Here is a 21,729-nt window from a genome sequence, read left to right as displayed (position 1 = left end):
GTAGAGACGAGTGGAAGAAAAAAGGGGACGCCTTCGCCCAGCAGTCGGACACAATATCCACAGGCTAGATAAAACAATTCTTATATATTATAGACTAGATGTTGCCCGGGGCTTCGCTCCCGTGGAAATTTTGAGATAAAATTTAGCCTATAGCAATCAGGGGATAATGTACGTTTCTAATGGTGAAAGAATTTTTAAAATCGGTTCGGTAGTTTCCGAGATTACCCGACTCAAACATACAAACTCACATACCCTTACCTGTTTATAATAATAGTATAGATATCTATCTATCACGATCATTATCACGATCTCGTGAAACAATATATTTATGTTTGCCCATAAATATATTGTTTCACGATTTGAGTTTGATTTACAGTTTGAAGATAGTTCAAACTTGTAAAAAAAGACTTACACTTTATCGAACTTAAGAAATATTTATAAAAAAATGTGACAGCCCTAGCCGCTCTATACCGGGTAAAAAGAAATCCCCAGGGCTCCAGCATTTTTTATAAGTTGCCATCGACTCGATAAAAAAAATATTGCAATCAAACTATATCGGAAATAAGTTGGAGAGAGCTCGCTTGAGACTTGTTCGTGTGATATGTTTTAAGTGTTATTATTGTATCTGCTTGAAAAAGAAGGGTCATATAAGTATTTCTGAAGTGGTGCTAGATCCGTGGTTAAGATTGGAAGATCTCAATTCGGTGGTTTAAGTTGCATTCGAAGCTATGATACCATAAAGCCCGCCAGGAGTCAACGTTAAAAGTAACTTTAAAATTTTGATTGTGATTTTATAACCGGCCTGTCTGCCGTCAAGACCTTTGGAATGCTACTGTCGCCTACAAGCTGCCTAGGCTATGTGTCCCTTAGTCACCTCGTACGACATTTAAGGTAAATAACGTTAACGTTAAATTGACGAGAAAATGTGCCTGTGGAAGAAAAGTTTCTTAAGAAATGATTTGAATTCGAATTTGATTTTATGGTGGATAACAAATGAACGATTTTATGCAGAAATGACGTCTTGCGAAAGTTTTGCGAAGAGACATTAGTATGCGAAAATGACGATTTGTGAAATTGAAATGTAACAATAATGCGTTGTTAATTTGTAAATTAACCAAATTTTTCACAATGATTTTGGCGAAAGTGACCTTCTGCATACAGACCTAGTCCTCGATTGTTACCTTCGCCATTTGTTTATTTCTCTATCAAAAATCATTCATAATTCTTCAAAAGATGAGATAACAAATAGGTACTTACAGAAGAAACTCCTAACGCCAAATATGTAAGCCAGTTTTTAATTGCACAAAGTTCCGACACAGCAGTAACAGGGGCTCAGATAAAACTTTTGCGAACTGCGCGTCCAAATGGCCCCGTTAAAATTTCCGCGTAACAATTTCGTACTTAGTCTGTGAGATTGGCCATTACATAACGTTAGTGTTAGTACTTATTATTTAGGCTCTTTGTATTTGGTCATTTAATTAAGAATATGGTGAAGAATTTGTAAGAAAGAGACGTGCATATGCCTCTTTCTCGTCTTCGCGTGTTATTGCCAATAACACGATGGAACCAATAACATTGGTTCCAAACGCCCTGAGTCTACGGTTAGCGTAAAAAGTTTGACTATGATTTTATAAGCCTCGCCGCTGACCATACATGAACCCTCTTTGAGAATGCTTTTATAATGACCGATTGAGAGATAAAAAGCCTTGACAGCTGCTAATCAAGGCCTATGGTCCCTAAGCGGTAGAATATGGATTGAAGTAACCACGGGGAGTGACCATATTTTAAGACGGGACCACAAATGGAATATAATGGAAATATAGAGAAGAAGTAACAAACAAATTCACTGTAATTTAATTAATCTTTAATTTATTTTTCCTAGAAAGAGCACCAATCACAAATTTAACAAGGAATCTAATCACAAAACCGATGACAATAAGGACTAACACTAGAGCAGCTACTGTGTACGCCACTAGTTCTACCTCATAGTAGTCTGTCCAGCGCATGTTGGCGGCGCGCGCGCGCAGATGTCGCGCTCCGGCGTGCCGCAGCACGTGCTCCGTCCACCACACCGCGCGCTGCAGCGGGCTCTGAGGCTGGTCGTGCATTATTGCTCTCAGTTTTATAATGTTTTCTCGATAACTGAAAAATATAATTAAGGTATTGGAGATTTTTTTATGTATGACATAGAGAGCGAATCGAATTAAACTTAATGTTTTTAGTCCTCATTACGTAATAATTGAAGGCAAAGATTGGCATCTCAATATGGTGATAAACAATAAGTCAATTGGTCTGGTGGACGGAAAAGGCATAGTTAAGACAAATGAGAATGGCATATAACTATATAATAATACCTACAAGAAAGAGATTGATGGTTTCAAATGTAAATATTTATTTACATTTGAAACCATCAACCCCTTTCTCAACGACCGACCGAAACGACGACGACGTTTTAGACCTTTTTACAAGCTTTTATTTAGTTTCACCTGTCTCGTTGTCTGTCTGTGATTGATCACAGATGATGATGATTCTTGTCAGTTAGATTTCTCCTACTTCCAGTTGACCTACAGAGTAGAAATTTCCCACGTCGCTTCAGCTTCCATGACAATGCATTATAATGATAAGCATGATCTGACGGTGCAGCTCTTATCGGGTCCAAACTAGGGAATTCCTCAACCGTTTACAGCACGGACATGTTTTTTTGTCAGTTTGATGCTAGTTTATCGTAATTTCTAAATATTGAGAAGTTGTTTCTGATTATAGACTCAAATCAAGCTATTACGATTACCTTTCAATACATCTATATACCTTTTATCATTTATCACAGTAGACACAGCCTTCCTAAATACATCAGCATTCATAGTCTTGATATCAATCCTTACTCCCATGCCTAGGTCCACATATCGATCAACGTTGTACCACTGGTCACCCATCATGGGTATACCCACCACTGGGACACCAGCTAGGATTGTCTCGTCTGTCGATTGAAGACCTCCTTGGGTTATAAACAGTTTGATGTTCTGGTGCACTGAAAATATAAAAATAAATATATGTATTTTTAGGTACGTACGAGTTACGGCTTATCTATTTATCCATTCAACAAAAATACATTTCGAATAATTAAAATTAGGTGAACTTAATGCTAAAACTATTATCTAAAAGAATACCACATGGATATACAGATAATATCTATTTATTCATTCGTCACGAGAATTTACTACAGGCCCATGTGTTTTGTCATATATTGATTGCAATAAGACGTTGTTTCAAATGTAAATTTATTACTCACTCAATAGATCTCTTTGAGGCAGCCATTTTGATATTTTCACGTTTTTTGGTAAACCTTCCACATCTTCTGTATGCCACTTCCACAGGACATCATAGTGCAGGTCCCCTAATACCTCTAAAAATATTTCCACGGACCCATGTGGGAACAATGAAGGGTCCACATTGGTGCCGAAACTCATGTATATGACTCCATTCTTGGAAGAGTCTAAGTAGGTTTTGAGATCCTAAAGAAAGCAAACTCGATGAAAATAAAGAAAAATGGTACGTTTCATTAACAAGTAGCTGCCCGTCCCGGCTTCTTTCGGGTAAAAACATACTAAAATATTCACCTAAACCTTCCTGATTAATCACACTATCTATTGGTGAAAAACCGTTCAGTGGTTTTCAAGTTTATCGCGAAGAGACAGACAGTCAGACGCGGTAGAGGAATTTGTTTTATAATATGTAAGTATTAGCAAAGATACTGTTAATAGTTGTAAATTGGTATGTGGTTCCGCCCTTGAATAGGACCACTCCCGTGGATGTCGTATGAGGCGACTAAGAGACAGCCTAGAAAGTTCATAGGAATCGATAGCATTCCCTAGGAGGGTTGAAGTCAGGCAGGTGTGCGGATGTAAAATCACAGCCGATTCCTGCTCTGAGGATAAAATGTAGATTTCATTACATTTGTCATCATATGCACCATTTAGTTTTTGTTTCTGCCATTGCTTTCTTGTCATAATCGACATTTGGTTGTCAATTCTTTTTATATTCGTCTGGCAGATTTTCTACCCAAAGCATGTAAGAAGTATTATGTGAATCTATTTCAGTTAGATTTGCTGGCTCTCCATCTTTGAGGAAGTCAGGATCTGTTATAATTTGACCAATTTCATGACCACGTTTAACTAATGAAACAAAGATCTAAACACTACTTAATTTTTTATAGATGGTGTCGGAAACACAGCTAGAATCCTTGCCCTATCTACTCTTGATATCACCGCGCAAATGTATACTATTATTATAAAGAGGTAAGCATTTGTGAGTTTGTATGTTTGTAATCTCCGAAACTACCGAACCGATTTCAAAAATTCTTTCACCATTAGAAAGGTACATTATCCAAGATTGCATAAGCTATATTTTATCTTAAAATTCCCACGGGAGCGAAGCTTCAGGCTACATCTAGTTGCCTATATAAAGATGTTCATGCTTCATTGGTCAACAATTTTATGAATTATTTCTTTTTATGTCATTTCTATTAAAAATAATTACTTATTGTCTCACATGTTTTTCCGTGTACAGTCCATAGGTTAAATATTTATTATTTAGATGAGTTATATATTTGGTTAGTAAAAGATTTCAGTAGATATATAAAATAAGATTATATTTCTGTTAAACTTCGTTGAAATCAGAATAATCGCTACGTCCTATTTAGCTATCACGTTTTTAATACTGAAGGTCTGTCTCATATGATTTGGTTTATCAACTACGTTATCGCGAACTCAATGTATAATCTGCGGTGACTATCTTTGACGACCTCGGTGGCGCAGTGGTAAGGTTTTTGTCACTGAACCGAGAGATCCCGGGTTCGATCCCCGGTCGGGTCATGATGGAAAATGATTTTTTTCTGATTGGCCCGGGTATCGGATGTTTATCTATATATGTAATTGTTATAAAATATAGTATCCCATAACATAAGTCTCGAACTTACTTTGGGGCTAACTCGATCTGTGTGATTTGTCCTAATATATTTATATTTATTTATTTTATGATATCTACCTATCAATATCTATATAATACTATCATCACCTAGCTAAAAAAATACACGACCCAATAAAGGTGCAAAAGGAAAGCCTCGCAAGTAATTTTATTTAATGAATTTTATCCTATTAGTATCCCATAACACAAGTCTCGAACTTACTTTGGGGCTAGCTCAATCTGTGTGATTTGTCCTAATATATTTATTTATTTATTATTTGTATTTTTAGACTGACTCAACTTTTTTTCAGAGAGCTAATAAACATACCTGTGGTAACTCCTTTTCAGGCTTAATATGCAAAGCCCCTAGGTATACAACATTTGGTGGTACTGGTCTATTGAAATCCCAGATCGGGTGTACGTTTAGAAACACCATATCAACATTATTGGCCAAATCATTTAATGGCGGCACGTTAGGTCCAATAATTTGCTTTAACATTTCATTCTCTTCTTTCTCAATTATGTAAGAAACGTATTGCCTTACAGCAAAATTATAATATTCATTGATTCTCTCAGTTAGAGTAAGGTTATTAAATTTTCGGCTAAAAATATCAGGATATAGAATAGGATGCATTGCTGCTCCAACTGTCTCCAAATTATAAGTCACTGAACCGAAGGAGCTCATTTGAATCAGAGGTGCTTTGAATATATGAGAATATACTAACGCCGGTCTCTGGTACGCTTCTATAATCAAAAGGTCAAAATGTTGCGTTTTATCATTAATCAACTTTTGAACTGGATCTGCAAGAAGATGTACCTTCATAATATTTTTGAAAATAATCGCTAACATTTTTGCCATGGCCAGCCTATCGTAATCAACCGATGGTTCCATGTTTATTAAATCTACTTCAGTGACATAGTCAACCCAAGGTTTATAAGAAATATCATGTAGATCTATTTCTGTTAGATTTGCTGGTCCCCCGCCTCTAGGAAATACAGGATCTGTTGTCAACAATACAACTTCATGTCCACGGTTTGCAAGTTCATGAATCAAAGGTCTGAACACCACTTGATGGCTAATAGATGGTGTTGGGAACACTGCTAAAATCCTTGCACCGTTAACACTTATTAGCACAGCGCTTAAAATTAACAATATTTTCATTGTTGTAGATTGTTTGCACAGCACAAGATAATAATAAATATATATTATTATTTATTTATATAGGCAACACCCATAAAAATAATCACTTGAAGATAAGTTGTGCACAAAGCTGTTACGATTTTTTCACAATATTTAATACTAATTATACAAATTCAGTGATTCACGCGCGTATGAGGTCTTGTGTTGTTGTCGGTATACTAAATATAGCATCAGTCATCTACTTTATTCTGTATCTATATTATATCTTATTTGGCAACGAAATCCCGATAACTTTAGTTATTGCCCGCGGCTTCGCCCGCGTTTATTTCGTGTGCTCTTTGCTCATAACTTTCGGGTTTTACGCACCAGATTTCATGTTATCTCATACACGTACAGCATACACACGATCACAGTCGTTTAGCAGACTATTACGATGGTGAAAACCGCATCAAATTTCGCACAGTAGTTTCTGCGTGATGCGCGAACGAACATCTCTGCCTCTGTTGCATAAAGACTCCCCATAATATACACACTTCTCTTTCTTGTATGAGTGAAACGATAGATATGATGTTTATACCTTTCTCAATCTACGATACACACTATTTGTTTGATCACGTTTACCTACACGATAAAAATAAAGATAAGACTAATAAAGATAATTGAGTAGAGTATCACTTAATACATTGAAATACCTGAATAAATAAAATATCTGCTTCAATTAAAATCAAGTGGCTATTTATCTACATCGGAAGTAAGTAGTTCATTTTATGCCGGATCCGCACTGTCGTCGAACAGTTTGCCAAACTTTGGGGGATTCGGTATACATCGCTGATTTTTCATTGCGGTAAATAAAAGCACTCAATATTAACTACGCAATGTTAACGCATACGCGCCGGCATGTGTCTGAGTTCGGCGACAGTGTGGACTTGGGATTACAATCTTTCATTTTAGTAATTTGTCCGTCCTTATGTGGAATCTTGTAACCATGGAATTAGTAGGTACAGTCAACAGCACATCAACCTACCCAAATTTATTGCAAACTCGCCGCTATTACCGCGCCATAGAGTTTCATGCAGGATAACTTGATGTACTGTTGACTGTACTATAGTACCACTAATTCCATGCTTGTGACTCTATTTTGAAGCGTCAACCGATTGAGCTGAATTTTTGTACACACGTTTAGTTTGAATGTCAATGCATTATTATGATAATCATGAGATAGTGCGCCCAAAATCTAAAGTCACTTAAATTTAGTCTAACTTTAATTTATTTTTTTATTTTTATTATTAAACGCATCTTTCACATTTTTGAATACATAACCAATCTCAATTATACAACAAATAAAGAATAACACTGGAATCCCAGCATAAACAACTAAATCTATCTCATGGTACCTACTCTGTCCAACACATGTTGGCGGATAAGTAAAAAACAAACTCATTGTAATTTAATTAATCTTTAATTTACTTTTCCTAGAAAGAGCACCAATCACAAATTTAACAAGGAATCTAATCACTAATCCAATGACAATAAGGACTAACACTAGACCAGCTACTGTGTACGCCACTAGTTCTACCTCATAGTAGTCTGTCCAGCGCATGTTGGCGGCGCGCGCGCGCAGATGTCGCGCTCCGGCGTGCCGCAGCACGTGCTCCGTCCACCACACCGCGCGCTCCAGCGGGCTCTGAGGTTGGTCGTGCATTATTGCTCTCAGTTTCTTTATGTTCTCTCGATAACTGAAATTAAAAGCACACATTCAAATTTCCTTTAGCGTGTTGTGACGTATGTAAGTCTGGATTAGGTCCTGTCCATATCCCCTCGGGGATATCACACGAGGCGACTAAGGGAAACATGGCAACAATAGCATTACCAAGAGGATTGACGTCAAGCAAGCGACGAGTTGTAAAATTACAACCGAATCTTCATTTTAAGGCTGTATTTACGCCGACTCCTGGGCGTTACAGACCCGAAAGATAGGAGAGAGAGAGATGAGAGAGGAGATGAGAGGGGAGATGAGAGAGGTGATGAGATAGATTCAGTAACTTCAATGAACCGAGGTTCTCTCCTATAGATAAGTTTTTGACGACCTCCGTGGCCTAATGGTCATCATGCCGAACTGCTACACTGATAGTCCCGGGTTCGATCTCCGGTAAGGTCAACATGGAAAAATGAACTTTTTCAGATTGAATTGGGTCTTGGATGTTTATCCATATATGTATATGCTATAAAATATAAGTTAAAGTTAATACATTACAATAACAACATAACAAAAGACACGTCATACTCACGAGTCATCTTTAGTGAGAGCGTCAACAGCTTCTTTTAAATTTTCCTCGTTCAAATCATTTAGTTCAACTTTAACCCCGATTTTGTGTCTTAAATACATAGCTACATTATACCATTGGTCTCCCAACATTGGAATACCCAAGAGAGGTACTCCAGCATCTATCGCTTCGTCGGTGGATTGCAAGCCTCCTTGCGTTATGAAGAATTTGATTTTTGGGTGTCCTGTAAAACCATATTTCAAAATCAATAAATAAAATTGAATCGTATCCTACTGACCTATATTATAAGCGGAACTTTATGAATATCATTACATCTTGCAGCAATTATTTTGTATTAATAGAGTTTAGAGCGCGAAGCCTTAAAATTAATAACCTTAAAATTTTTATAAGTACTTGTAAGTACTTACTTACATACTTATACAAATTTTAAGTTTATCTATGATTTTAAAAAAATATTTTTTGCAGAAAGTAATTGCACTTGATCGTCTCGATAAATCCATACTAATATTACATAAATGTGAAAATCTGTTTCTTTCGTTTTCACAGCTAAATCGTTGGTCCAATTATGATATTTGGTATCCATGTAGTTGGCCATGAACCGCCTATTATATAGGTCTTGATAATATGTCAAAACACATCCTCCAAATGGGGTGTGAAAATTATGACTATAATGGGTGTGAAAATTTGTATGAAATTCATGTTTGTCCATTTTGCAAAGAATTTCAGCGGGCGAAGTCGCAGACAACAGCTAGTATATGATATAATCTTGCGTCTCTAGTATCACCAATAGAGAACTAGTGTATCGGTAGCACTTAATAGTTGTATCAATGGTATCTGACGCCAATACAACACCAGTACTAACAAATCATCTAACATTGGTACCGTAAGTTCAAAAACTACTGATGAACGCAGTAAGAGACAATCATACCTCGTACATCAGTGGTAAGTATCGAGTGAAAGCTAAGTTAAGCCATAACCGAAACAGTTTTTTTGATATTTTATATAGGAATTATGTAGGAAACGGTACGGGATATCTACTTTACATTACATAGCAGGAAGCGGGATTGGACAAGTTTGCGAGACGAGAGACGCAGCGGGAAACAAAAAATTGAACTAAAGATTCTTGCAGAGTACGCGATAAAAATTACTGAGATTTTGCTATGAAATTCACGCGGGCGAAGCCGCGGTTAAAAGCTAGTATTAAATAAAAATCATGAATCCAATATCAAATTAATCTTCAAATTTTGCTGTTTAAGCCCATATAATTTATTTTACAAATTTTTGCATAACTGACTGTAGACAATTAAAAACAAAATTATGTTCTTTACTGCGTTTATAAATTGTGCGGCAGACTAAACACATGGATAATTAAAGGACAACTAAACTTACTCAATAGATCTGACTGAGGCAGCCATTTCGATATCTTGATATTATTGGATCGCCCAGGCAATTCGTCCTTGTCCCACTTCCAGATTACGTCGTAAGGGAGGCGAGACAAAACATTTATCAGTGTTTGTATTTTAGCTGGAGGTAGGGCTGAAGGGCTCACGTTAGTACCAAAACTTAGGTAAATGACTCCGTGTTTGGAGGAGTCTAAATATGATTTGAGGTCCTGAAATTTAATACAAATAAAATAGAAAATAAAACCTACTAATTTGGAGTACGATGTGAGAAGGTCTACATCCTAACTAATATTATAAATCCTAACTGATCCTAGCAACATATTATAAATGCGAGAGTAAGTTTATTTGTTACATCTTCACGCTTTATCTGCTCAACCAATTTTCTTGAAAATTTGCATACATATGTGGTTTTAAGTACGTAGAAGGACTGTATATACTGTACCTTTCATCCCGGAAAAATAAATATTCCCGTTGGAAACTGACGCGGGCGAAGTCGCTTTCCGTATAAATACTTTGATTTTCATTCTAGCCTGTGATTTGGTTATAGCAAATAAGGTACTTTTTACCGAAATAAAAATCAGTTGTGGTAGATTTTCTACTTAAAAAAATCCCTTTTATCTACCGATAAAAAGGTCCGGTGATTAGTTTTTACGTGGGGAGCTATTTACGGATAATTACTCGTGTATAATATTGAGATCAATATAAGATTATAATAAGACTAGTAATTTTGGACAGTTAACATCACATTAACTTACCCAACATTAGTCTATAATATATACGTAATATAACATACCTTAGGTAGTTCTTTCTTTGGTTTCACGTGTATACCTCCCAAATATTGTAGATTTGGAGGCACTGGTCGATTTGAGTCCCAAATTGGGAATGTGTTCAGAAACAACATATCAATATTATTGCTCAACTCATTAACACTTGGAGTATCAGGACCGAATATTCTTTTGACGGCATTGTCGAAAACTTTAGTACATGTCTCGATATCATTAAATGACGTAAAGTAATTGTATAGCTCAGCCATTTTTTCAAATATGCTTAAATTATCCAGCTTCTGAGTTCCTATTGTTGGATACAAAATGGGATGGTCGACGGCCCCTACATTCCTCAAATCTGTATAAACTGGTAGAAACGAGCTCATTTGTATCACAGGCACTTTGTATATGTGGGAAAATGCTAGCGTCGGTAGCATGTAAGCTTCGACTATTATCAAATCAAACGGCTCAACTTTCTTGTTTATAATCTTCTGAACTTCTTCCAATGCCATTTGTCTTTCGAACACTTTTATCATCGTTTCGTAAATTAACTTTATCTGATCATTCAAACTCTTCGAATTCGCATGAGTATATCTCGAAATGAAGTTTTCTCTCCAAATTTTGTAAGAGAAATCGTGACAGTTGATTTCTGTCATATTTTTTGGTCTATCTTCTTTCGAAAACGCTGGATCAGTTGTAATGACAACTAATTCGTGTCCTCTTTTTACTAATTCTTCTGTCAGAGGTCTAAAAGTTACTTGGTGACTTATAGAAGGTGAAGGGAATACAGCCAAAATCCTTGCAGATTCATGATTATTCACACAACATAGAAATAAAAACAGTAATAATTTTAACATCTTACGCGTCTTTCTGTATATCCGTTCGTTTAGAGACTGATAAAGTTCATCGTTTGTTTTTTGTTACCTAATCAAGCGACCTTGTGGGATAAATATATACTCGATTACGTATTACAAACAACCATCTAACAACACAAAATTAAGATAGCAAGATATAATGCACAGAAAATTTACAACAGCTCATTAAAATTGGCGGATCGTAAAATTTTAATAAGCATATATTTACTTTCTTTGGGTAAATAATTTACCATTTTTGTATAAAAAATATTAACAGTAACCATAAAAATAGGATTTCACCGCCGCTTTGAAAACTGATTTTGGTGTGATTAAGATTATGATTCGTACAACTTTACTTATTTGCAGCGCGATGTTAATTTATGTGTTTTCGAATGTCTAATTTGACCGGTCATATGTCCTAATGTTATTTATCCTCATTGAGTTTCATTCATTCATTCATTCAACGCTTCATCAACTCACTGGACTGATTGGCGGGAAAATAAGCAGGTGAGACATAATTTTCTTTCGCTCCAAAGCCTGTACAGAAGATATCGATGTATCAATTTAAAAGCCTTTGATTTGAGAGTTTTATCCGTATTCTATGTAGGTGATAAAAGTTCACTTAAGTTCATTGCAAATTCGCCTCTATTACCTTCACTTAGGCAGGCGTGCAGGGTACCTAACTTGACTTTCATATATTTATTTAACGTTATTAGAAAATGGTGTAAATGGTCTGTTTAAAAAGAAATTTGGTATAAAAAGTTAAAGCATACTATAAGCTAAAATATGTTTTGTCACTATCACACTTTTATAATATTTGCTATTGACAGAAAGGGACAAACATACTAAGGCTTGAGTTAACTTTTTTATAAATGACGCGGTTGATTATAGGTACATCAGTTTTGTTTCAAAATTTAATCTTAAAATAAATACTCGGAATAATTATACATAATGTTTTTCTAATAGCAATTAAAAAAGAAACAAATATTTCATAGAAATACATCTTTATTTAGATAAGAAAAGACAATTATAAAAACCTATTAGATAATATGGACTTATTGTGCCAAAATGTCAAGCAAAAGGACAGTGGCCCACAACGTCCACTCCTTATAACGTCTACTTCCCAAATGTCTATTTCAGATATTGACAGTTATATATTGATCATTTGGCTAAATTAATTTTATGCACAATTATCTATGTGAACCAAAAGTTACAAAATCTTTGCAGTTACCTAACATATTCGACCACTTTACAATACATTACTATTATTACAACCTATGGGAACGCACGAAGCACATACTTCAGTCTCAAATAAGCTATGTGGTCATCTAACCAGGTCCTCAGTGCTGAAACCTTAGCGTAAACACCTGGGTAGTCAGGTCGGGCACAGCCCAGTCCCCAGGATACCACGCCCGCTAACTTCCCGTTGTATACCATGGGACCTCCGCTGTCACCCTGTTGACATGAACATGATGACATATAAATAGCGATTTCTTAAGGAATTATAGATATATTACGAAGTGCCGTTAAGTCTAGATCTAGCCGAAGACATAAGCACGATATGACTAGGTGTAATGTAACTATCGAAGACCGCCTGCTAGGTCAAAATTTTGACCAAATTCAAAATGTCCATTTTTTGACCTGGACCTTTGTCTCTCATCTTATTCAAATCGCCAAAAGACAATTTTGCATATAATTATGTAGTTTGAAGTACGGTACCTATCTTTTCATCATGTAAAAACTAATGTTCTCGTGGGAGATTTACACTCAACAAGTTTATTTGTTCGACAAATAAAAAAACGCCGACTTTCAATATTCATTGCACTACAACTTTTGAAATGCTAAATCGATTTTGATCAAAAATATCATCTAAGAACCACCGCATAAAATTAGCTGTCAAATAAAAAAAAACCATCCAAATCGGTTCCGTCGATGAGCTACGGTGCCATGTACACAGACAGACATACAGACAGACCTCTCTTTTTGCGTCGGGGGTTTAAAAATATAAAATAAATTGTAAGTACCTGGCAAGCGTCCTTTCCTCCCTTGGGACTTCCAGCACAGAGCATTCTCGGGGTGATAGTGTAGCTGGGAGCGTACGCCTTATAACACTGTCGGTCATTCACCTTTGGGACTAGAACCTTCTGTAGAGTTGCTGGGAAACCGCCGCCTTCCTGACGCATTTAAATATAGTATGTAACAAAATATTCACTGAAGTGGTAAGCAATCATCATCAACCTGTAGTCGTGACCCACTGCTGGGCATAGGCCTCCTTCCGTCTACGCTAACCATCTCTGTCCTGGGCCGTCCTTATCCAGTCATTTCCTTGGTAGGTCCTTTATACGAGGTTTTAAGTTAATATTAACACATTCACAATTCGTCAATATACGTGTAAAGACAGTACAGTTAATTGACGTTGTGGAGAAAAGGCTGCGTTGAAGTGTGTTGCGCCGCTTTGGAAGTCGACGGTAAACTTTAGTTTAAGCAATTTTTATTGACGTCAATAAGTGATGTAGGTATCTCATTCAAAATTGAATAAACAATTTTGATTTTATTATAATTTCTAAAATGTAGACGTTAGACGCGTCTGTAATGAACACGAAAGCCTCTTTATAAGCCGGTTCTAAGAAGTTATATTAACTTGAAATGTTGAATATAAGATCTCATCTACCCAAGCCACCGTGTCATATTATTTCATATGTATACAAGTATCTTATTACCTGTTCTTGGTAAGAATCATTATAATTCATACTATACTACTTAATATTGTAAATGCGAAAGTTTGTCTGTGTAGAAAATCTATCTAGACCAAAATTGGACCGGTCGTTCAGGAGGGGTAGACAGATAGACAGTCTGTCTGGATCTGTCTACAGTCTTGATGAATTTTGCTATGACGGTAAATAGTTAAAGACCTTTGTTCAAACATAGGCTATTTTTTTTTCTTCAAAATCGACCGAATAATATATAATTATGGGTGAAAGTTTGTATGAAAATCGTGTCTGTTCCACTGATAAGTTCCAGGCGTACAAAAGCTAGTTAAATATATTACCGTTTTAAGTTACGGTGACTATAATCTACAATGAACTGACTGAATATACCATTGTGGCAAACAGTAAGCCGAACTTGACGATTTCAACGTACATTGTTGGATTTTTTTCTTGCGGAAATAAAAAGTTTGCACACAAACTATGCAATGTTCATTTCACACATTGATTAGCGTCCACATCTGTCTGAGTTCGACAATAGTGTGAAGTCGGCATGATACACATAAAATATATTAATAGAAAACAAATTTTACTCGATAAAGCAGCTAACGACATACGAGTAAATAAGTTAATCAAAATCGTCATATTGATATGAAGTCCAAATATTTGTCCAAAGTCCAAAGTGACTGGCGTTTTTCACACTATAGATATGCTATGAACGTGCTAAACACGTTATATAACTACGTTTTATCATAATCTGATTATTATGTACATACAATTATATTTATTGCGCGAGTACCAAAAAATGAGAGTGGTGTTCATGTAGAGTTTATTTACACCAATCAAATATTAGTACAGTTTCTGTTTGTATTTTTAAGAGCTATTTTGTTTAAATAACATTATTTATTTGCTTTTGGTTAATTAAACCGCTGGACCGATTTTAATCCCCGTTTGAAAGTAATCAACTTTTTGTTTTCAAAAATTGAAAGTTTGTATGAAAATCAGGTCTGTTTTGCTTTTGCAGAGAAAGTCACACGGGCGAAGCCGCGGGCAAAAGCTAATAAATTCGTAAATAACAAAAAAAAACATACTCGAGTATTCCCCCACCCGGTAACCTCTGTTTCCGCCCCATCTGGAATTTCCTCATCATCATCCATCATGTCTATAGCTGCTATGTTCTCTCCAAACTCCAACGGCTTTGCCAGCCAAATCAGAGCTATATCGCTGTCCATTCTCATATAGCTGAAGTCAGGGTTGACGAGGAAGCTGCCGACTGGGTAGATGGCGCCTCCAGCGGTGCTTGATGGGGACCCCGCGCGGATGGTGTAGTCAGAGGGATTTGACCTGGAAGGCGAAGTAATTTTTCTGTCAAAACATTTATTCAGAAACTATCTTTCTTCGCCCATGTGAACTTCTCCGCGAAAACGGAACAGAAATGATTTTCATACCAACTTTCCGCCCCCATTAAAAATATATTTTTATGTCTATAGCTGACTCACTGCTGGGTTGTTGGCAAGACCTACATTTGTTAATTGACGTCTTTGAAGAAAAGGCTATGGTGAAGTTTGTTACACCGCTACTCCACCTGCGCATTGGAAATCCGCAGTAGACTTAGTTTTGAGCCGGCTACACTCTATCGCCGAACTTAGACCGCCATAATACGCCATAGTTTGTGTTACATTAAGTGACATGTCACTTAATGTAACACAATTAAGTGACATTAAGTGGTCTGTCAAATACTTACTTTATGTCGACATTAAGTAAACATTTGACGTCCATAAGTGATGTTTATCATCCTTTTTTACATGTGGAAAAGCCCTCGTCTCGTTCATCCATCCACGGGAGGCCGAACAGGTATAAATGTGGGACTCAAACCCACTAAGGGTTTGAGTCCCACCACACGTTGTCAACGCCAACCGCATTTATGCCTCTGAGCAAGAGGCCAAAGCGGCCTCTGGCTCTCAACTGACCGAAAAATAACTCAAATGAAGAATTTTGAAAAAAGAAATCTAAATTACATTTTTGACAACAAGCAATCATCGTAACTCGTTTATTGCTTAAAAATTCACACCAATATTGCTTTTCCTTATTGTCAAGTTAAAAATAAACAAATCGTGTTTATTCTGTAATTCAATTTGTTGAAGAAGGTTGTAAACAAATTAAGTAAGAGACGTGATCTTTGAAGTGTCACCAGAATTATGGAGGCTAAATTCGTTCAAAAAATTCTTTAGTATTTCGAGTTCGTTATTCAACTAAGAATTTATCTTTGCATACTATAGTTTGATTACATAACATTGTATATGATAATCTATTTTAGAAAAACATCATTTATGGAGTTTCGTCAATGTCAAAACCTATACAAATCAATGAAGCAACGAAGCTTCAAAGTGCGGTGTCCTCGCAACGGAGCACGACTAAGCAATGGGGCATGGATCTTATTGCTATTTATTTTTATTTGGAAATAATAATTAAACGAAATAATACTGGAATCGAGCGGGAATTTAACACACCTTGTTTTTAAAAGTAATATTGTGACGTGCGTGTCGAGAGTCGCCGATCTGAGCCCTACCATTATTCGAGAATGGCCAACTCGGCCAGTGGTCAAGATTTTTATGGCCAAACAGCCACCGGAGTCGTAAATTATAAACTTACCCCATGAGACAATGGGCTGCTGTAACAATGACGTCATTGGCAACGATCGTGCCCCCGCAGGAGTGGCGCCCTCTATAAGCGACTGACACCTGGTACGGGGCCTCGGCTATGTCAATGTCTTCACCACCAACTATACGCACATTATCCGCGCTTTTTCCAGTTGGTGATGACCCTTAAAAGAAAAAAAATATGCCGAAGAACGAGCAAAGTGGAAACAAGTAAAAAAAAATCTAGACGTCAAAAAAAAACTGAAGTACGAAAGAGAAAAAGAGAGAGAGAGAAAGAAAGAGGTATTAAGTATTCTGTAGTATTCAGATTGACGTGGATCTTGGATATTTATCTATGTTATAAAACATTGTATCGTTAATTTAGTATCCCATAACTCAAATCTCGTTATTTTGGGTTTTACTCAATCTGTGATTCCCATTTTATTATTACAATGGCAAAAAATTCGGTCGTTTAAATCCGATTTCTTGACAGACTGTAATATTCATAGTAACTGAATCTTGAAAACATAATACTTATTTTTTTGGCGGTAGGGTAAAAATTAAGAAAAAGTCCATCCAGAATATCCTTTGTTTTAAATTTTAATGTAACTCGTGCTAAAAGTTTCCGGTTTAAATTTTTGGAAGTTTGATAAAAAACTTCGTTTCTATTTATGACTTCAGTTCGTTTTGAAATGCAAATTGAGTTCATTGTACTATTTCCTTTGACGGTTCAAAAAGGAAACAAAAGATCGTTTGTGCTTTTATCTTTTTGTAATTCATTGCCATTGCCGCTATTGTTTTCCGGGGTATGTATAATTATGTATTGTAATCTCAAATCAGACCCAATATGTGTTGACTAGATGATGACGAGTATGATATACCAAGTGCCAATAATCAGAACAAAACTGATTAATTTAATGATATACTTCCACTCCATTCGCTATCTCATCCCACCGCCAGGCCTGGTATCAGCGTAAGAAATAAAATAAATTTTGACGTTTCCACTGTCACGCCTGCGATACAACCAATTAATTCCTTATAGGTAACAATAGTAATGCCAATGATGTATTGTTGTCATTAGCTGTCAAAGATTTGTATCCCTTAGTCGTCTCGTACGTCATCCACGGAGAATATAAAGGGTATCTATTCACACACGCTATTTTGTAAATATCTCACACTATATTATTAAAACTATTTAGAATTGTAGAAGTGAAACTCACCGACCAGTCCAAATAAAAATAACACCAAAAACGTATACATTTCAGTCTAAGAATTATGGTAAACTGCCCAGTAATGGGCCCACTTATACAGAATTTATACCTGAATATTACAAAAGAATAATAGGTCAATATAGTTAACTGATAACTAGGCCTTCACACCAATTCATAGATCATTAAGATAGCTATATGTAATAAGATATGTTTGTTTATTTTAAGTGGGAGATAAGTGGAACACGTGAGATTATATTGTGGTCAAACTTATATTATGCGATAAATAAACAAACTTCTTTATATCTATGCATATTTTGCTTCAATAAAGGAAAAAGGAAGAACATGGAACACTCTAGCAGCTTCTTTCTGAAAGAGCTTCTCTTTTATCAAAAAGCTATAAATAAAATAATATATGCCACATCTATGTACAGTCAACAGCCTGCACATAAGTTACCCTGTGGGAATTTCGGGATAAAAAGTACCCTATGTGTTATTCCAGGTTATATTCTATCCATGTACCAAATTTCTTAACAATCGGTCCAGTAGATTTTGCGTGAAAGAGTAACACATACATACACACACAAACTTTCGCATTTATAATATTCTTTATTATATTTAAGTAAAGTGAATTGGCATGAACTTTTGGATGATTGGATTGGACCTGGACAGTGCGGTTGATACTATATATGGTGACCTCGGTGGCGCAGTGGTAAGATTCTTGCCACTGAACCGAGAGGTCCCGGGTTCGATCCCCGGTCGGGTCATGATGGAAAATGATCTTATTCTGATTGGCCCGGGTCTTGGATGTATATATCTATTTATTATAAAATGTAGTATCGTTGAGTTAGTATCCCATAACACAAGTCTCGAACTTACTTTGGGGCTAGCTCAATCTGTGTGATTTGTCCTAAATTCGGCCATTTGTTTGTTTTGTTTGTTTACACCTATTAAAAAATGTAATTCACACCAATATCCATATTGGTATAGCTATCTTCTTATAAGATGTGTACGTGAAAAGAAAAAAATACAATGATAAGTACAAAAAATTGGGAATCCCCGGGATTATGATACTTATAAATTGTTGGGAACTCGTAGCAAACTTTTAATTGAAACTTGCTTCAAGTCAATGCAAGAAGAAGTTGAGAATCATATTGATAAAGACATTAAACATTTTTTTAAGTTTGTTAATAGTATCAAGCAACGGTATCCCGGAATCGACGACATATATTACTGCTAAAACTCCTAAGGATATTTGTAATCTATTTGCTACGTATTTTTCGTATAAAACCTACAATTAATGGACCCAATTTAAAAATTAACGACAGACATATTCTTACACTCTCAAACGTATCGATTAGTAGAGATGATATTACTAATAAAATTCTGATAGGGTTCCTTCTTTATTTGTTAAAGCTTGTGGAGAGGAGGTAAGTTTTCCACTAGGGATAATATTTAACAAGTCATTAAAGCCCGGTAATTTTCCTTCTTTTTATATCATTCCAATTCACAATAAGGGTGATGATGTCAAAAGGGTGGTGATAAAACTAAATGCGATAATTATAGATCTATTAGCATTTTATCTTGTATGGCAAAGATTGTTGAATCGCTTGTTTATGATCACATATACAATCACGTAAAACCGCACATATCTGATCTTCAACACGGTTTTGTCGCTGGTAGATCAACAGTAAGTAACTTGCTCGTGTACAAAAATTTCATTTGTTGAGCATTTGCAGCTAAACGCCAAGTATATTCTATCTATACAGACCTTTCGAAGGCGTTTGATAAAGTCAATCATAGAGTACTTGCTGCTAAATTGTCTGGATTATATCATATCTGTATAGATGTAGTCAAATCAACCTTATCCGAACCAATTTCTGTTAAATCTGGTGTACCACAGGGATCCCACCTGGGCCCACTGCTGTTTATCATATTCATCAATAACCATATTTCAAGTGAAACCTTACTGTATGCTGATGACATGAAATTGTTCCGTATTATCGATGATATTAATGACTGTCTTTTACTGCAAAGAGACCTTGATAATATTCAAGAATGGTGTTCTCGTAATGGTATGTATTTAAATAATAATAAATGTTTCTCTATCACTTTTACAACTAAAAAAACTCGTCTTCAGTACGTCTATTACATCAGCCATTATCTGAGAAAAGTGTTGCTAAAGACTTGGGTGTATACTTTGACTCAAAATTAGATTTTAGACATCACTTTGACTACATTACTAAACGTTGATATCAACTTGTCGGTTTTATTTTACGCATTTAAAAAGCCCATTACTTTAATCTATCTTTTTAATACTTTAGTTAGATCTGTACTCGAATATGCTTCTGTAGTCTGGTCACCCCATTATGATGTGCATTCTACAAATATTGAAAGTTTTCAGAGATGTTTCCTTCGGTTTATTAGGCCGTCGATTATCATCATGTGATAAAAGAGTGGAATACTTTGGAATTACTAAAATTGATAAACGTAGACAATTCTTTGCGCTCACTTACTTACACAAAATCATTCACTCCTCCGTCGATTGTCCTGAACTATTAAGTTTGATTAACTTCAACGGTAGATCTCGTGTACGTAACCCGCGTATCTTTCGTCTTGACGTGTACAAAAACAACACATCGTTTTACAATCCTGTTGTTAGAATGTGTCGAGATTTTGATGAGCTGAGACATCGTAACGCTGATCTGGATATTTTTAACTCAATTTTTTCATAGTTTAAAAAATTATTAGCTGTAGCATTAGATATGTGATTATCACGAATGAAAATTTTGAATGTATTATCAATCAATTACTTATTTAAGGCTTGCTTATTCAATAAATGTATTATGTTATGCTGTGTGCACTGTTATGGAATATAGATTAGTTTAAAACTGTTCTTGAATGAAATTATGTACTGTATTATCTTTATTCTGTTTGTGTGCCTAATAAATAAAATAAAATAAAAATAAAATTCCAGTAGGATTTAAAAATTGACTAATAAGTAATCAGTTGTAAAAAAAAATGGTAAAAAAAATCGATTGTATTAAAATGTCATTATCAACTACTTCACAGAAATATGATAAGCATTGATGCCAAGGTGTGTACACTTAATTGCAGTTACTCAATATTTTAATGATACAGCCACAATGGAAATCTTCAGTTTGTGCCACTCGCCTCTTTGAAAAGAAGCGCACTCCAAAGATATAATATTCCGCTAACATGTGTCATTTACCATATTAAACAATTATTTTCTAGTGTGTTATTACTAGGTGGTGGTGGTGTCAGATGCATTTCGCCTAAAGGCATTTGACATGACTTTTACGTACATGTAGGCACAGACGTAAATATAGCAATAATAAAATCAACTTATGTAAAAAAATATTTTATTGGAAATTATGTTTCACTACTGTGACAAAAAAGATTTTTGTCTACACATTAACTCTTTAAAATAGTATTTTGGATTTCTAAATGTAATAAAAATGACTGATAATGATGACACCTACACAAAAAAGTAACTTAAAAATTAAGAAAACCTCGATTCCAAAGTGTCGGTTGAATACACATATTCCAAACATAAATTAGAATACTCTTAATGAAATTATTTTTCAAATAAAAATAAAAACTGGATCTAAACCGGTTTAGCCATTTGACTGCTAACGATGCCGCGCACACTACCTTTTTGTGTAAAAAAACCCCACGACACGTAGGCGCATCCAATATTAATAACTTTAATAAATAGAAGTTTGTAGGTAAGATGTATATAATATA

General features: G+C 35.5%; 3 protein-coding genes across 3 annotated transcripts; all 3 read right to left on the bottom strand.

Moving 5' to 3' along the window:
- Window positions 1-1,847: 1,847 nt before the first annotated feature.
- On the bottom strand, window positions 1,848-6,592 carry LOC128680886 (UDP-glucosyltransferase 2-like). Its single transcript, XM_053764360.2, has 4 exons — window positions 5,291-6,592; window positions 3,290-3,512; window positions 2,809-3,028; window positions 1,848-2,142 (listed from the first exon to the last, which is right to left on the bottom strand). Exons 1-4 carry the CDS (start codon window positions 6,122-6,124, stop codon window positions 1,854-1,856), a joined length of 1,566 nt encoding a protein of 521 aa, XP_053620335.1. The 5' UTR covers window positions 6,125-6,592; the 3' UTR covers window positions 1,848-1,853.
- Window positions 6,593-7,540: 948 nt separating this feature from the next.
- On the bottom strand, window positions 7,541-11,750 carry LOC128680888 (UDP-glucosyltransferase 2-like). Its single transcript, XM_053764365.2, has 4 exons — window positions 10,585-11,750; window positions 9,778-10,000; window positions 8,392-8,611; window positions 7,541-7,839 (listed from the first exon to the last, which is right to left on the bottom strand). The coding sequence occupies exons 1-4, from the start codon at window positions 11,410-11,412 to the stop codon at window positions 7,551-7,553; spliced, it is 1,560 nt and encodes a 519-aa protein (XP_053620340.1). The 5' UTR covers window positions 11,413-11,750; the 3' UTR covers window positions 7,541-7,550.
- Window positions 11,751-12,395: 645 nt separating this feature from the next.
- LOC128680939 (vitellin-degrading protease-like) lies at window positions 12,396-18,112 on the bottom strand. The gene is made up of 5 exons (XM_053764448.1): window positions 17,974-18,112; window positions 16,767-16,938; window positions 15,206-15,458; window positions 13,434-13,583; window positions 12,396-12,864 (listed from the first exon to the last, which is right to left on the bottom strand). Exons 1-5 carry the CDS (start codon window positions 18,011-18,013, stop codon window positions 12,685-12,687), a joined length of 795 nt encoding a protein of 264 aa, XP_053620423.1. The 5' UTR covers window positions 18,014-18,112; the 3' UTR covers window positions 12,396-12,684.
- Window positions 18,113-21,729: the final 3,617 nt, after the last annotated feature.

Source organism: Plodia interpunctella, chromosome 25, assembly GCF_027563975.2.
Source record: "Plodia interpunctella isolate USDA-ARS_2022_Savannah chromosome 25, ilPloInte3.2, whole genome shotgun sequence".
NCBI classification, from domain to species: Eukaryota; Metazoa; Arthropoda; class Insecta; order Lepidoptera; family Pyralidae; genus Plodia; species Plodia interpunctella.
The sequence above is the reverse complement of the archived record's forward strand: the minus strand, read 5'-3'. Positions and strand labels throughout refer to the sequence as shown.

Excerpts from the sequence above, each read along its gene's own strand:
- LOC128680886 (XM_053764360.2), bottom strand. The coding sequence starts at position 6,124 with ATGAAAATATTGTTAATTTTAAGCGCTGTGCTAATAAGTGTTAACGGT. Across the intron at positions 3,513-5,290 it reads CTGAAAAGGAGTTACCACAG|GATCTCAAAACCTACTTAGA; the intron begins GTATGTTTATTA and ends TGCTTTCTTTAG. Across the intron at positions 2,143-2,808 it reads ACTGTGATAAATGATAAAAG|TTATCGAGAAAACATTATAA; the intron begins GTATATAGATGT and ends TATATTTTTCAG.
- LOC128680888 (XM_053764365.2), bottom strand. The coding sequence starts at position 11,412 with ATGTTAAAATTATTACTGTTTTTATTTCTATGTTGTGTGAATAATCAT. Across the intron at positions 10,001-10,584 it reads CAAAGAAAGAACTACCTAAG|GACCTCAAATCATATTTAGA; the intron begins GTATGTTATATT and ends ATTAAATTTCAG. Across the intron at positions 8,612-9,777 it reads GCCTCAGTCAGATCTATTGA|GACACCCAAAAATCAAATTC; the intron begins GTAAGTTTAGTT and ends ATGGTTTTACAG.
- LOC128680939 (XM_053764448.1), bottom strand. The coding sequence starts at position 18,013 with ATGTATACGTTTTTGGTGTTATTTTTATTTGGACTGGTCG. Across the intron at positions 13,584-15,205 it reads CCGGGTGGGGGAATACTCGA|GAAGGCGGCGGTTTCCCAGC; the intron begins GTATGTTTTTTT and ends TAAATGCGTCAG. Across the intron at positions 12,865-13,433 it reads GAGGAAAGGACGCTTGCCAG|GGTGACAGCGGAGGTCCCAT; the intron begins GTACTTACAATT and ends TCATGTCAACAG.